At 36.6% G+C, this 16,754-nt stretch overlaps 1 protein-coding gene across 1 annotated transcript; it reads left to right on the forward strand.

Annotated features, from left to right (window-relative positions):
• The first annotated feature begins 317 nt into the window (after positions 1 to 317).
• On the forward strand, positions 318 to 7,627 carry LOC132033935 (PH, RCC1 and FYVE domains-containing protein 1-like). Its single transcript, XM_059424114.1, has 9 exons — positions 318 to 667; positions 1,750 to 1,836; positions 2,900 to 2,989; positions 3,095 to 3,181; positions 3,270 to 3,389; positions 3,795 to 5,903; positions 5,998 to 6,144; positions 6,418 to 6,953; positions 7,207 to 7,627. Exons 1-9 carry the CDS (start codon positions 620 to 622, stop codon positions 7,364 to 7,366), a joined length of 3,384 nt encoding a protein of 1,127 aa, XP_059280097.1. The 5' UTR covers positions 318 to 619; the 3' UTR covers positions 7,367 to 7,627.
• Positions 7,628 to 16,754: the final 9,127 nt, after the last annotated feature.

Genomic DNA, 16,754 nt, shown 5'->3' on the forward strand with positions numbered 1-16,754 from the left:
TTTGACCATGAAAGAAACATTTTGTTCTAAACAGAAACCAAATTCTTATTTTTGTTTTTATTGGGGGGGGTGAATTTGTCCAGTTTCTAAAACAGTTAAAAAAGGGTAAAAGAAAAAGGAAAGAAAAAAAGCATTGGAAATTTCTTTCCTTTGTGTACTAATTTTCTTCATCTCAGAGGCCTTTTGTTTTGTGTTGGTTCTTTGACTCTCTCTGTACTTACCCGGACACCACCACCTTCTTCTTCTTCTTCAACAATCTCCATTTCCTCTCTCTCTCTCTCTCTCTCTAAAACACACAACAAATAATTCTTCCGTCTTTTCGCAGTGCCGGTAACCTTTCTCCGGCCACCGGAAAACGGCCGGAAAGAGTTTTATCAGTACGATTATTGGTTGACTTATGTTTGACTTGAAGCATTGACCTGAGAAAAGAGGCAGGCAGTGGAGTTGTTCAGATCTGAGAATTTAGTGATAGGCTTTGATTCTTAGTGAATGCTGAGAAAAGTTAGTGAATGGTAGTGTACGGACGGCGTAGGGCGGTGGTCGGAGTTGATGATGAGCGGAGGTGTAAGGTGGCGGAGGTGGTGGAGATGGTGTAATATAGCTTCTTCTTTCACATGGAATGGCAGATCCTCTTACTTATGGTGATGCCCACCGTGATATTGACCAGGTTACCCTTTACTTTCCAGTCAATATGAGATCTTTTTGTTTTTCTTTTCCGTTTGAAGAGTTCTTCTGACCTTTTCTTTGTTTGGGTAATTTAGAACACAGTGTGTAGTTTTAGAGAGCAAAAAAAACATCTTCATTAGAAGCATATTGCACGGTGTTGATTAAATGGTGCATATTATCACTATCCGAAAGAAATGGGAGATCCCACCTAGTTTGAGATTCAAATGAACTTGATTGATTGATTGATTCTTAAAGTAGCTGTTAAAGAAAGAAGAAAGATTTGATCTTTGAAGTGAGATTCTTGTTATGGGGGGGTTGGCACTTGGCAGTATGGTGGAGAGGCCACTTTGTGGGTCCCAATGTTTCTGTCCGTGCTTTTCGATGCTCTTCCTGTGTTGTTAATGTTTTTGAGGTTGAGAATTTTAGACAAGGGCTGTTGGAGGGATGACCTTGTTCACATTTCCATGGTTCAAAGCTACAGCTTTATGTAGTTCAGGGCCTTAATTGGCTGTAGTAAGAAGGAGTAGAACTTATCTTACGCTGATCAATAAATGGTATAGACTGAAATGAGTATTTCTACTGGAATTCCCAAGTATATCCATAAATAAATTAGTTGCATATAGAAAGTCTAGGACGAGATTAATCCGTTAGGATGTGATTTGTCTAACTTTAACTACTATTCCAAAGGGGAGATAAAATGTTGATAGCAGAACTGTCTGAAATTAATGGCACAATCGCACATATCACTAGTCTATTTGCTGTAAATAACTGGCTGAAGCATGTGGATTACTAATCCCTTCGTTTAAAAGATAATTTTCCCTTTAATTCTCAGTTATTCATATAACTCGTCATATATTTCTTAACTAAGTGTAGTCATATAGAGATGGGAGTTAGCTCAGCGGTTAAGTGGTTCATTGTCCAACATAGGTCGTGTGTTTGAAGGTTAAAGGATTCAATCTCGTTATCAGTCCTTTGGGGGGGAAAAAAAAAACAAAGACTAAGTCTAGTCATATAACCCTAAGGCATTATGATCTTGTTCAGAAGAAATGTCTTTTCTAGACTCATTTCTGTTACCATTTGCAGGCACTAATTGCTTTAAAGAAAGGAGCTCAACTGTTGAAATATGGACGCAAAGGGAAGCCCAAGTTCTATCCATTTAGACTTTCTCATGTAAGTTGACATTAGCATGTGTACACATTTTAGTTGATTAGGCCTTTATGAAGTAGGACTGCTGTGTATAGATCTAGAGGTGCATCGTGCTTACTATATTGCATTATCATTGGCTTGAGCTTCACCATGATCTTATGATTCTCTTGATGCTGTATAGTCTTTTTGATTGAATAATGAGTCTCCTGCTATGTCAGTATAATATTTCTCGGGAACTTTCTACTTTTATTTTGGTCCAGTGAATTGGAGATTTGAATATGATTATAATGGAAATAGGGAGACAAAAGTTGGAACTTTAAGGAGTATGGTCCCATTGTTTATAAGATTCTTGGTTTTGTAGGGTTATTGATGTAAGCCTCGACGAACAATGTTGTAGGTAGTTGTGAAGCTAATAGTACTTGTGGCTGGGTTTTGTATGTGTAACTATAATTGGATAAATCAGCAGTAACTTTTTCACCGGGAGTGAAATAATAAACTAAACAAAGTTGTTCCTAGGTGAAGCCTTGAATTTTTTTAAAATTTCTTATTTACCTCAAAATACATATATATTAGTTATATTTTTTTATGCTCTTCAATGTTTTACTCATAATCATCTGTTGGCTCAAAAACTTCTGTGCCCACAATGTGTTTCCGACCCGCAACTTGATCTGAAAGTGGTTGCTTTCTCTTGTTGCTCTTTTGTCCATTACTACATCAGCTGATATTTCATGACACAGAAATTTAGCATCCAATAAAGGTGTGAACTTCAGTGAAAACCAGTAGTAATATGTAGATCTTTCAGTTCATGGAATGGGAACTCTGCCAGTCTCCTAACCTAAACATAATCTCATCAACTTGTGGGCACAATCAGAAATTATTTTATTAAGCCCTGAAGTTTGGTGCAAATTAGTTTGGTTTGGTTACTTCCCAGTGTTGGCACCATGAGCTGTTCCTGTGGAACTTTCTTTTTTTCCCCACTAAAATGTCTCTTCAATTGTGCTTTCCCTCAGCAGATTTTGGTGCTTCTGTATGATTTTTGTCTTTGACAACACTGTGCTCATGTTAATCTTTATGGAAAAAATTTCAGGATGAATCATCTTTAGTTTGGATCTCTAGCAGTGGTGAAAAGATTTTAAAGTTAGCTTCAGTATCTAGAATCATTCCTGGGCAAAGAACTGTGAGATCATCATCTTCTCTACAAAACTCCACTTTGAATTTATGATGAATACCGCTCCCGTAAAACCTAAAAATGTTAAGTCTTACCCGTGCTTCTAATTTCCAGGCTGTTTTTCGACGATATCTTCGTCCTGAAAAGGACTACTTGTCCTTCTCTCTCATATACAATTACGGAAAAAGATCCCTTGATCTGGTTAGTTATATATACCAAGTTTCCCTATCCTAGTTTCGTAGCTTTTATCTGGTTTTCATTGAGTTACACATGTATCCTGTTATTTCAGATCTGTAAGGACAAGGTTGAGGCAGAGTTCTGGATCACTGGCCTAAAATCTTTGATATCTTCTGGACAAGGTGGACGCTCAAAGGTTGACGGTTGGAGTGATGGAGGCCTCTACTTTGACGTAACACTACCTACCTAACACCTTTGTTTCAATTAAGACTGGTTTATCCTATTTCTTATTTAATGTGTATGCTAAAGGATTGAGTATTCAGAAATGTCCTTATTAACCTTGAATCATTTGCCTCTGCATGATCCTGATTGGAAAATTCAATTTGATTGCAAGTAATATTTCCATTCTGGTTCTATTGTCTTTTAGGATGGTTCTTTAAGTTTTAAATAACACCAGTTGCAGAAAATTAATCACTTTCCGCCCCTCCCCCCACCATAAAAAAAGAAAATGATTTCACAGTCTCCTTTAGTCTTAAATCGTTTTTTAGTGTTCTAGTACTTCATTTGGGGTGCATTAGACATGCAAGTAATATCATATTTCTGATGTCCTCACTGCTCTAGCTGAATAATTTTGCAGGATAGTCGAGATTTGACATCAAATAGTCCAAGTTCTAGTTCTGTCAGTGCTACAAAAGAAATTAGCTCTCCAGACGCTTCCTTAAGTTCCAACCCCAATACTTCTCCAAAGAACTATCAACCTTATAACTTTGTGCAGTCTGAAAGGTCACATGTAGCTTTGGATCAAGCAAATATGCAGAATATTCAAGCCAAAGGATCTGCTTCAGACGTGTTCCGAGTTAGTGTTTCCAGTGCACCCAGTACTTCTAGTCATGGTTCTGCACCAGATGATTGTGATGCTTTGGGCGACGTTTATATATGGGGTGAGGTAATATGTGATAATATTGTCAAGGTTGGACCTGAAAAAAATTCCAGTACGGTGAGCACAAGGGCAGATGTGCTTCTTCCAAGACCACTAGAATCCAATGTAGTTCTGGATGTTCATCATATAGCTTGTGGGGTCAAGCATGCTGCCCTTGTCACCAGACAAGGTGAAATATTTACATGGGGTGAAGAATCTGGTGGCCGGCTTGGCCATGGTGTTGGGAAAGATGTCACTCAACCTCGGTTTGTTGAATCATTGTCCCTTTGCAGCATTGACTTTGTTGCATGTGGTGAGTTTCACACCTGCGCTGTTACAATGGCTGGTGAATTATATACTTGGGGGGATGGCACACACAATGCTGGGCTTCTAGGTAACGGCACTGATGTCAGCCACTGGATACCAAAGAGAATATCAGGCCCTCTGGAAGGACTTCAAGTTGCATCAGTAACATGCGGTCCATGGCATACTGCTTTAATAACATCAACTGGGCAGCTCTTCACATTTGGGGATGGAACATTTGGTGTTTTAGGCCATGGTGATAGGGAAAATGTCCTGTTCCCCAGGGAGGTGAAGTCTCTGTCAGGTCTGAGGACAATTGCTGCTGCATGTGGAGTATGGCATACTGCTGCTGTAGTTGAAGTTATCGTGACACAGTCTAATGCTAGTGTTTCATCTGGAAAATTATTTACTTGGGGAGATGGAGATAAAAATCGTCTTGGACATGGTGATAAAGAACCTCGACTGGAACCTACTTGTGTACCTGCACTTATTGATCACAATTTTCAAAAAATTGCTTGTGGGCATAGTTTAACGGTCTGCTTGACCACATCTGGCCATGTTTTTACAATGGGAAGTACCGTCTATGGACAACTTGGAAATCCTTATTCTGATGGGAAGTTGCCTTGCCTGGTAGAAGACAAACTTTTGGGGGAAATTGTTGAAGATATTGCTTGTGGTTCATACCATGTGGCTGTTTTGACATCCAAAAATGAGGTTTATACGTGGGGCAAGGGAGCCAATGGGAGATTAGGTCATGGGGATGTAGAGGACCGGAAAGCTCCCACTTTGGTTGAAGCTTTGAAGGACAGACATGTGAAATATATTGCTTGTGGTTCTAATTACACTGCTGCGATATGTCTTCACAAATGGGTTTCTGGTGCTGAGCAGTCCCAGTGTTCAGCCTGTAGACAGGCTTTTGGCTTCACAAGGAAAAGACACAATTGCTACAACTGCGGGCTTGTACATTGCCATGCATGTACTTCAAGAAAAGCAATAAGGGCAGCATTGGCTCCAAATCCAAACAAACCATATCGTGTATGTGATTCTTGTTTCACAAAACTGAGTAAGGTTGCTGAGATTGGAATCAATAACAGGAGAAGTTCTGGACCTCGCCTTTCTGGTGAGAACAAGGACAGGTTGGACAAGGCTGATATACGATCAGCGAAATCGGGAATGCCACCAAATCTTGATTTGATCAAGCAGCTAGATAGTAAAGCAGTCAAACAAGGAAAAAAAGCCGACACGTTTTCCTTGGGTCGTTCCTCTCAAGCTCCTTTGTTACAGCTGAAAGATGTAGTTTTGGCGACCGGTGGTGATCTGCGTTGGGCAGTTCCAAAGCCAGTTATGACCCAATCGGGTGTTAGTTCCAGATCTGTATCACCTTTCTCTAGGAAGCCAAGTCCACCACGCTCAGCAACACCAGTACCTACCACAGCAGGACTTTCATTCTCCAAAAGCATTGCCGACAGTTTGAAGAAGACCAATGACCTTTTAAATCAGGAAGTTCATAAATTACGGGCTCAGGTCTGTTAAGTTCTGCCTAGGTGCTTTACATTTTGCTCAACTTATATCCTATTTCCTAGTTCCTTGTAACTAATGTAATTTTTGTTTAACTTAGGTCGAGAACCTGAGACATCGCTGTGAGCAGCAGGAGTTGGAGCTGCAGAAATCAACAAAAAAAGCCCAGGAAGCAATGGTTTTGGCTGCCGAGGAATCTGCTAAAAGCAAAGCTGCAAAAGAAGCTATGAAGTCGCTGATGGCACAGGTATGCTCTTACATTTCGTGCACACTCACGCATTCACAACAGACAAACATATACTCTCTCTCTCTCTCTATATATATATATATATGTGGTGCACATACACACACACGCACATATGTGTTTGTGTATTATATGCAAAGTGCAAATTCAAATTGAAATATAATGTTGGTTCAAATTTATTTTGGTATATTGCTTACTGACTAGAATTATGTTTTTGTACTCTTTTCTTTTTGCTGACTGAAGGTATGTTTTCCCTATTATCTGCTCTTTTCACAGCTCAAAGACATGGCTGAAAGGCTGCCACCTGGGGCTTATGATGTAGAGAGCCTCAAACTAGCTAACCTACCGAATGGTTGGGACACGAATGTCATTCACTATCCTGATGCTAATGGGGAACGTCATTCGAGATCTGATTCTATCGCTAGCTCCTACATGGCCTCTCAAACCAGCATGGACTTTAGTACATACGGAATGCAAAGCCCCGGCAGACACCAAAGGGATTCTAGTAGCATTGAAGCTATTACAAGCAATCAAATCCTGACCTCCAATGGTACAGATGATCGAGCTGAAGTTAGACTACCTAATGGTAGTGGGGCGCAGGTGAGCATCAATAGTGCGTCTGAAGCCGTCGATAATGAAGACGCTGCATCTTTACAAGACAATGGAAACGGATTGAAATCAAGAAATTCGCTGCCTCCTGGTAACCCTAACCAAGTCGAGGCTGAATGGATTGAACAATACGAGCCTGGAGTGTATATAACACTAATGGCTCTTCGAGATGGCACTAGAGATCTCAAACGAGTGCGCTTCAGGTAATTGCTTTGATCACTTGTCTTGACTGATTTTGCTAAGTTACTAATTATATACTATGTTCCTCATACAACGGAGCTGTACATATCTAGAACAGCGCCATTGGAGAATAAGTTTATCTTTTTATAATCGTCAAATTATTTATTTTGGAAAGTTGGCTAGTGTCACCTATTGATTAATCTGTTTTGCGCTAAGATAACGTTGCTTAAAATGATTCTGATATAATAGTCGGTTGTGTTGTAATTGAATCTGCAGCCGCAGAAGATTTGGGGAGCACCAAGCGGAGACTTGGTGGTCGGAAAACCGTGAAAAAGTTTACGAGAGATATAATGTCCGTGGTTCAGACAAGTCGTCGGTTACAGGCCAGGCTGCTCGGAGGTCTGAAGGAGCTCTCTCTCCATCTTCCCAAATTTAGAAATTCGTTAAATAGATCTGTTGTAGCAATTCTTATCTACCTTTTTGATAACTGTGGTGCGGAATGCTGTCAAATTATTGAGGGGAGAGAGCGAAAACCCTTCACTTCCATTCTGACCCTACTGTTCCACAAGTTCCTCAGCCCTTCTTTTTGTGTTACTTTTTTGGTTCAATCGTATTTCTTTAGGGCGTTCACCATTTAACTTTATTTGTTGTATTGTAGTGTATATAATAGTATCAATCAATTATATTTGTTGCCCAACAGGACCCGCATTCTTTTCCCTTTACTTCTTGGCCAGTGTTATTCTTGCTTAGCAAATTGTTGAGTGTTTACCTTTGCTAACGAGTAAGTTTTAACTTTTTGTAGCTTCAACATTGATTGGGAACTATGAACGTGGTCAAAGTTTTGATGTAGTGCCAGTAGATTTAGATGTTTAAATTTAGTATTGACCACAAAATTAGTATTCACTACACTTCGTTTAAATTTTGTTTTCTGTTTATAGAGCATTTTGATAGGTTTTGGAATTTGAGTACTTGAAAGCAATAATTTCTATTTCATAAGTGAGACAAATTCATAACTCCTCCGCCTGAGTTCCGTTATTAATTCAAAATCAGGAAAACAACGAAAAAATATGAAAGATAAAAGGTAAGCCCTTTTGTAAAAGAACACAAAAGAAGGCAATAAAAAATATTCTTTTAGGAAATAGGGCTTTATATCTCCAGACTTATTACAATCAAATGTTATCGGGGTATGAGACCATGGTGCTTATATAAAACTAATTGAAGAAGTGCAAGTTTGGAACAATGAATTTATAAGTTTTACGATTATAATAGGATAAGCATGTAGGAGAGCAAGCATGCGTTGAACAAGTGCAAGTAGCCATGCGTCAAATGCTTAATTTTTAAAGAATAGGTCAACCATATTAAGCCTTTATTATTAGTATAAATAAATCGGAACGGAAAAATAAATTCACCACCGAACTTTAAAATAAATAGTTCGTTATATATTTTCTAATTAATTATACCCTTGTTATCTTGTAATAATTATACTCACTTACGCCAACATCATATCATCCCGCTCATTCAAAATTATTTATTTTTCTCAAATAATTTTTTACCCACTAAAATAATCCAACTGACCCGAATTTTTTTTTCGACCAAAGTAATCTGGATACCACTCAACCCATTACCCCGGGTCGAAAAAAAAAATTGACTAATTGGAATTATTTTAGCGGATAAAAAATTATTTGAGGAAAATAATTTTGAAGAAATTTTATTACGGCATAGCCTATTAGACATAAGGGTATAATTTACAAGATATATCTGTTGTATAATTGACCTTAAAGTATAGCGAAGGGTATGAATGAACTATTTCCCAAAGTTCAGGGGTAATTTTGGCCCTTTTCCGATAAATAAATGTAAAAGTAAGTTTGGTAGTACACTTTCAACTCATTTTCCTCGTCATTTGTTACTATTAGAGTCAACTCGTGCTCCTATTATACGGGACAAGTTTCTTAGTTGCTGAGTAAGTAATAACAATAACAATAATAATCAATGTTCATAACGTAATGATCTAAAACACAAATCGACTGCACAAATCAAGGGGTCGAGTTTTTACAATAGATATAGCATCTGTGGTTACTTTTCGGCTTTCAACTCAATCTGTTGTGTCAAATTTTACTTTGTTCATTTTCCTCGTCATTTGTTACTATTAGAGTCAACTCGTGCTCCTATTATACGGGACAAGTTTCTTAGTTGCTGAGTAAGTAATAACAATAACAATAATAATTAATGTTCATAACGTAATGATCTAAAACACAAATCGACTGCACAAATCAAGGGGTCGAGTTTTTACAATAGATATAGCATCTGTGGTTACTTTTCGGCTCTATTTTTGGGAAAAAAATCATTATCTATTGCCCTAGAATTTCACCTTTGAAATTTAAAACTCCATAACATTAGTTATTTTTCAATTACAGAAGCTAAAAAGTGGCTATACCCACAAAGGGGTCGAGTTTATAGTTGATGATGTGTTTCTTTGATGGTCAAGTCAGTAAAATGCTCTGGAAATATGGCAGATGAGAAAGAAAAATGAAGTGAAAAAAAAAAAAAAAAGGAGCTCAACCAAGGAGATGAGATTGTGCTTCATTACAAAGAAGAAATTTAAATTAAACAGAGCTAGAAAATTTGTTATAGGGATTTCACAAAAGAATCCAGTATGACTAGTTATTAATTGAAAAGAATAATGTTTAGAACCTAACAATCCTAGATTATAAGCCTCAAAAGAAAAACAAAGCTCCCTTACATATACTCACAAACAAAAAGATTGTAATGCGATAACCAACTGTTTAGAATAATGTCATCGAAGTGTGAAATAAAGTGTATGGTTGTCTGGTACTCCCTTTGATTTGGACTTGATGAGACAATAAATCCACGCACAAGATTCGTTAGTATTATTTATTTTGTTTGTCATTGTGTTATAATAATAATGTTTCGTCCAAAAGTAATACTGTACTTATTTGGTGGAAGAAATCAAATAATGAAACAGTTAGGAATTTTGTAGCAGTTGTAGCAGCAGTTGGATGTTTTGAAATACTGAGTTTGTTGACAATATAATTGTCATTGTATTGCACTGATTGAAACCCAAGCATCTCTATGCACGTATGTTTCATGGAATAAGTGGGTGACAGGACCCCCAGAGTCTTTTTTAGATGGCAGGGCCGCCATTTTATTTTTCATTGATTTTTTGTCCAGAAATTACTAATCACCTGGTTAGCAAACACGCGAGGGCCTTTGTGTATTTTTCAAAACTTCTGGGTTCCTTTTTTTCTTTCCCTCTTTCTTCCCTTATATCTTCGTTCTTTTTCCCTCCAACTCCACCGATGATCTTGAGCTTCATCTCCATCTCCAAAAGACTTTGAATGTAGCTTTGGGATCGAAAAAAGCTATTTCAAGAGCCAGATATTAGCATTATTTTAGGCAAGAACACGCATTCTGGTTACAGAAGCCCTAATTTTTTTTCCTATTCTGATTTCTTTCGAGTTCAAAATGGTATTTTTAATGTGATGTTCTGAGTTTACAGTCATGGCGAAGCCCTTATTTGTTGATTCTGATTGTTTATTGATTCCTATTTTACAGTCATTGCAAAGCCCTAGTTTCTTTCTAATCTGATTTTGTGTTGAGTTCCATTGTGTTTTGCATGTCTTATTTGTAGATTCTTTTGAGTTTATAGTCATGGTGACGACTAGAGGGTGATCCAGATCACTTTGGAGAGTTGACTACAGGCCTTGTTCATCTAGAAAAAGGTTAAGAACAGAGGTATTGACCTGGATTATGACGTAGGTGAAGATGAAGCCCCAAAGAAGAAACAAGCACAAAAGTTAAATAATAGAGGAAAGAAACAACTAAGAAGTTAAATAATAGATCAAAGAAACAAGAAGAGTTAAATAATAAATGAAATGAAGAACCAGATGAGTTCATCAATAGATGAAATGAAAAACCATATGAGGTGATTAATAGATGAAATGAAGAACCAGATGATGTAATTATTAGACAAAATGAAGAATCAGATGAGATGATTAATAGACGAAATGAAGAAGAGGCAGAAGAGACATCTCTTGATAAGATTGTCAAAGAAATTGATGAATTTGAATTTGAAGAAGAAGAAGAAGAAGTAGCCAATTGTGGTGCTGGAGAAGAGGAATTTGGCGAATGCGAGGTTCCGGAAGATGAGACGGACATTAGTGATGAAGAAGTAGTTAATTGAGGTGCTGGAGAAGAGGAATTTGGCGAATGCGAGGTTCCCAAGATGAGAAGGAAAACAGTGATCGCCTATTTGTTCATGAAAATGTCAAGTCCATCGCCGTAGAAAAGCTGGAAAGGCTTGGATTGACCTCATGGATTTTGGAAGGAGTTGATTTCCCAGCCGGTGTCATGGTAAGGTCTTCTATGAAGTGGTGGTTCGACTTTAAAGTTCAATTACGAAAGCATAAACTTGTAAATATATTTCGTAAAACTTGTTTTGGCCACTTCTTGGACCTGCCCTTACATTGGGATAAATTTAATGGAAAGCTTGTTCTTTCGCTTCTTCTACGTGAAATTATTAACCGAAAGAATAATCATGAGATGTGGTTTTTAATTGAGGATATGCCATGTTGTTTTGGGTTAAGGGAGTTCGCATTGGTCACTGGGTTGAATTGCGGTGCCATCCCTAGTGGAAAGGAGCTAAGTTTTAAGGTAGGAGACAAGTTCACTAAAACATTTAAAAAAGTTCGTTCAGGAGTCACCCAGGATTTGCTCATGAAAAGCTTGAAAAACAAATCATTGACCAAATTAGACAAGCTTAAACTATCGTTGTTGTGGTTTGTTCACTGCCTTTGATTAGAACATGCCAAATCTAAAATAGTTGAGAAGAAATGGATAAACTTGGTTGATTTGTTGCCGCGCTCTAACAAATATCCTTGGGGCAAGATTTGCTTTAATCTGACACTGGATTACCTGACGAACAAGGTGTACATGTTGGAATAACGACCCCACTTCAAGGCCAAGAATATGTCTTTACGGGTTCCCCTGGGCATTGATGGTAAGTTATTCATACCAATATCATTTTATTATAGACCATTAGTATTCAGTTGGACTTATTATGTGTTTGAATTCATTACGCATGGCATATAAAGGAATCTCTCTTTGTTGGACATAATTGTGCCAAATCGGCGTTGTTAAAAAAACTCCAACTCAAGGATGCTGATATGGCGCACTTCACGCCAAAAAGAACCTAATCCATTCACAAAGAAAATACTTGCTGAAGAGCTAACAATTTGAACTTAAGTCTATTAGAATGTCAATATTGGTACATTATAAACTACTTATTTTTATGAATTGACCTTGTTGATTTCTTGAAATCAAGAGGGTGCATCCTTTTCTTTACCCAACTGTTGGTGAGATGGAGAAGGACTACATAAGAAATCTTATGCCTTATGACAACGAGGAGGTGGATGAGGAAATAGATGCATTGAGGGAGGAGATTGCGGATGCGACATGGATCAATAGGCCTGGAGAGCCCCACCAACAACATGTAGTGGATGAGGAAATCAACGCATGTGCATTGAGGGAGAAAATTGGGGATGCGACATTAATCAATAGGTCAGGAGAGCCCTGCCAATAACGTGTAGTGAATGAGGAAATAGATGTATTGATTTCTAATTGTGGATTGTGCAAGGAGTGCGGTCGAGGGCCGAATACAGTTCTAGATAGACTTACAGCAATTGAGAAATCAATTGTTGAGTTTAAAAAATGCATCAGTCGATTGATTTAGTTCTGGACAATTTGTGCTGTTAGGACAATTTGTAATATTATCTTTGTTTGTGGGAGGATTTAATGGATGAATTTAATATATTAGGTTAATTTCAAGGCGGTTGCATTACTTTCAATTAACTTTTAGAATCAGTTCTACATGTTCAAATTAATCAATTGCGCCAATTACAAATTGATTTGTACTATTAGGAAAATTTGTAAAACAAAAAACAACATGTTTATCCAATGTAAACATAATCCCACAAATGGATATAGATTAAGATAAATTACATACTTTGAAAATGCATCGCCAATCGCGCACAAGTGGTCTATGGATTAATTCTTTTACACGCATATAGTGGTAAAATCTGAATTTGCCTATATATTTTTACGCCAAAATGTAATGATTACACCTATATCATCCCTTCCAATTGTGGCTTTTAAACCACTAAACAAGGGACGAGGGTTTTACAATTAATGCTTTGATGAGAAATGTGAAAGACACTCGTTTTTAATCCCCATAAATAAACTCCTCCATCTTCAGTTTTTTATCATAAAAATTCAGATTTCAAAAACTCTTCATAAACCTCCTATAGACTTAAAAATGGCAAACTTCAGTAACAACCCAGACCTTTCCAATGGCTTTCCAAATTGCCCTCATGACCCCAACCTCTCCCTCCCCCACCCCCCAAGCTTACGAAGACCCTCGGGTCAGTAGAATATTGTGGGAAGTTCCCGTTGTCAACGGGATCACCACCACACTATTTAGGCTTGTGCATCAGCTTCAAGACGACATGTGGTTTGTTCGTCACCTTGCTTTCACCACGAGACATGAGATGGAGCTAGGGGTGGACATGGTGTAATAGATACCGATTACCATACCGAAATCGAAATTTTTTATACTGCGATTTCGGTATTATGATTTTCGGTACGGTATTTGGTATGCATTTTTAAAAAGTTTGGTATTCGGTACGGTATTCATAAAGAAAATACTGAAATACCGAATACCATACCGAAGTATATAATTACATATACAATTCATATATCTTAGTATGATAATACTAACAAATATATAAACTAGTATTATTAGAAAACTAATCGTTTAAACGTTGGAACTTTGACTACTCTATCTTGATTTAAATATCTTTTTTGTGTAATCTTTGAATATTTTTACATGTGTAAGGTGTTTAGTGCATAATAATTGAGACGTTTCTTAAGTAGCGAAAGTCATAATTCTCCACGATATGAGTATATGTAAGTAGAAGTCGGAAAAACTATGGTGCCAATTTACCGTGCCGTAAAATACCGAAATCGAACTTTAAAATACTGGACCATATCGAATTAATTTGGTACGGTAATGGTATAGTATTTTTAAAAATCGAAAATCGAAATTACCATACCGAAGTTTCAAATACCTACAATACCGTACCATGCCCACCCCTAGATGGAGTGGTATAATAGGAGAACAAATAGGATTCTCACTGAACTCCTAGCTGATCGGGGAGAGGTGCTAGAAGACTACAACACCCCTCCCCCCCCCCCCCTCCTTCTCCTCCACATTCCCCTGAAGCTTCACCCCCATATTCACCTCAAGCTCCCCCACCTCCCAAAATAGAGTTGTAGTTTATGTTTTTGTGTTTTAGGGTGTTGTTTTTGTGTTTAGGGTGATGTTTTTGTTGTTTTACTTGACATACCATGTAAATCACCCTATGTTAATATTAAGGTTTCCTCTTGGTTTTATCGGTATTCACTTATTTTCATTTTATTTCATCCACTGATAACTTAATAGTTCCATCATAGACACTAGACATAATTAAGTCTTCTACTAGACGTTGTTGAAAATGGGGAAAATAAGAAATAATTGCTTACTGTTGAAACATAGACACTAGACCTAATTTTATCTTTACTAAGCGTTGTCTCTAAATGTTAAAAAATAAGAAATAACTACTAACCCCAATATTAATAGGAAAATAAGAAAAATTGCAGTGCTATCTGCCATGCATAGACACTAAACTTAATTGTCTATTCTACTAGAAGTTGTTGAACAATGGGAAAATATGCACTGATAACTTAAGAGTTCCACACATAGACACTATACCTAATTGCGTTTTCTACTAGATGTTATTGAAAATAGGAAAAATAAGAAATAACACCAATAATAATGGGAAAATTATGCACGTTAAAATTGATGAATTAATTCTTGAAGTTTATATTTGTGGGCACTTAAATGGGCTCTTAAAAAATATATAATGTCATGAATCAAGTTTAAAATAGTAGACCGAATTCTATCTTCTACTAGATGTTATTGAAAATGGGAAAAATAAGAAATAACACAAATATTAATGGGAAAATTATGCACGTTAAAATTGATGAATTAATTCTTGAAGTTTATATTTGTGGGCACTTAAATGGGTTCTTAAAAAATATATAATGTCATGAATAAGTTTAAAATAGTAGATCGAATTGTATCTTCTACTAGACGTTATTGAAAATGGGGAAAATAAGAAATAACACAAATATTAATGGTAAAATTATGCACGTTAAAATTGATGAATTAATTCTTAAAGTTTATATTTGTGGGCACTTAAATGGGATCTTAAAAAATAGATAATGTCATGAATTAAGTTTAAAATAGTTGACCGAATTGTACCTTCTACTAGACGTTATTGAAAATGGAGAAAATAAGAAATAACACAAATATTAATGAAAAATTATGCACGTTAAAATTGAATAGTTAATTCTTGAAATTTATTTTTGTGGGCACTTAAATGGCTCTTAACAAATATATAACGTCATATTTGTTAATATAAACACCAATATCAATGAAAATAAGTATGATGTTCACATATAGTTATGTCAACAATTTCAAGTTGTTACATATGATCATCACAACCAAAGACTTTTACAAACATACTATTGACATTGGTCAATTAGTGTCATTGTTTAGATCATTATAATGTTGTTTCACTAATTCCATGTGACAATATATTGTTTAGTCAAAAATATAAGTTTGAAATTCAAATATTAGTGCAATTCTTATTTAATAAATGTTTTTTCTTCTACTAATAGGTTTTGGGTGAATTATAAACTAAAGGTTTAGAACTCTCATACAACTCCAAACGGTAACTTTTTTCAAACCCAACACTCAATAATGGTAACTTTTTCATTATAAATACCCTCATCCCCAGGCTTTCTACGAAAGAGTAAAAATCGACATTTTATTATAAACTAAGAGAAGATTATTAGAAGCGTCGCTTGATTAATTACTAAACTGTCACAGAAGTCATCGTCTAATTCGTATGGCACACAAAAGGGAGTATGCAGGTGTGGCGATTTAGCACCCATTAAGACTTCAAAGACACCACAAACTCCAGGAAGAGAGTTTTATTGCAGTGCTGAGGGAAAAGTTAGTATTTAATATGCTTACGTCTGTTTTAACTTGATACACTAGTAATTTTTATTTTTGATTTGTGCAGAAAGAAGATGGTGGCTGTGGTTATTTTAAATGGGTCGACGATGATACCCCATTAATCACTGGGGAGGAGAAATTTAATTTAATGTATAGGCTCCACAAAGCTGAAGAGTCATTGGGAGAAGTCAGAAGCCTCTTCAAGGAAGCATCGAGGGATTGGTTTAAAGATCAAATGAAGGAAGCTCAGCCTGAGAGGGATCAAGCAAAAAAGGAACTGAAGGAAGCTCAGGCTGAGAGGGATCAAGCAAAAAAAGAACTGAAGGCAACTGAAGTTGGGAAAGAAAAGATAAAGTGTTTAGTGTCATTTTTAATTACCAAATGGGTCATTTAAGGATCATTTTGACTGCGTTTTCTTTTATAATCAATTATCACCTTGTTTTATGTCTAGAGCGAATGCATTCGTTAAAAGTGAAGAAAAAATTACAACATTTAACATAGACCAACAACAATTATAATAGACCAACAACAACTATAATAGACCAACAACGGTTATAAATAGACCAAAGGGCAACAAAATACATTCGCTGCATCCAAAGAAGACAAAAGACCGATAGACCAATAGACCAACAACAAAAATACATTTTACTGCAGCCATGGCAAACAAAAGAGCAATAGACCAACAACA

The sequence above is a fragment of the Lycium ferocissimum genome, chromosome 10 (assembly GCF_029784015.1).
Source record: "Lycium ferocissimum isolate CSIRO_LF1 chromosome 10, AGI_CSIRO_Lferr_CH_V1, whole genome shotgun sequence".
Classification (NCBI taxonomy): Eukaryota; Viridiplantae; Streptophyta; class Magnoliopsida; order Solanales; family Solanaceae; genus Lycium; species Lycium ferocissimum.

Coding starts and splice junctions, on each gene's coding strand:
- LOC132033935 (XM_059424114.1), top strand. CDS start 620: ATGGCAGATCCTCTTACTTATGGTGATGCCCACCGTGATATTGACCAG. Junction 668..1,749: donor CCCACCGTGATATTGACCAG/GTTACCCTTTAC, acceptor TACCATTTGCAG/GCACTAATTGCTTTAAAGAA. Junction 6,145..6,417: donor TGAAGTCGCTGATGGCACAG/GTATGCTCTTAC, acceptor CTCTTTTCACAG/CTCAAAGACATGGCTGAAAG.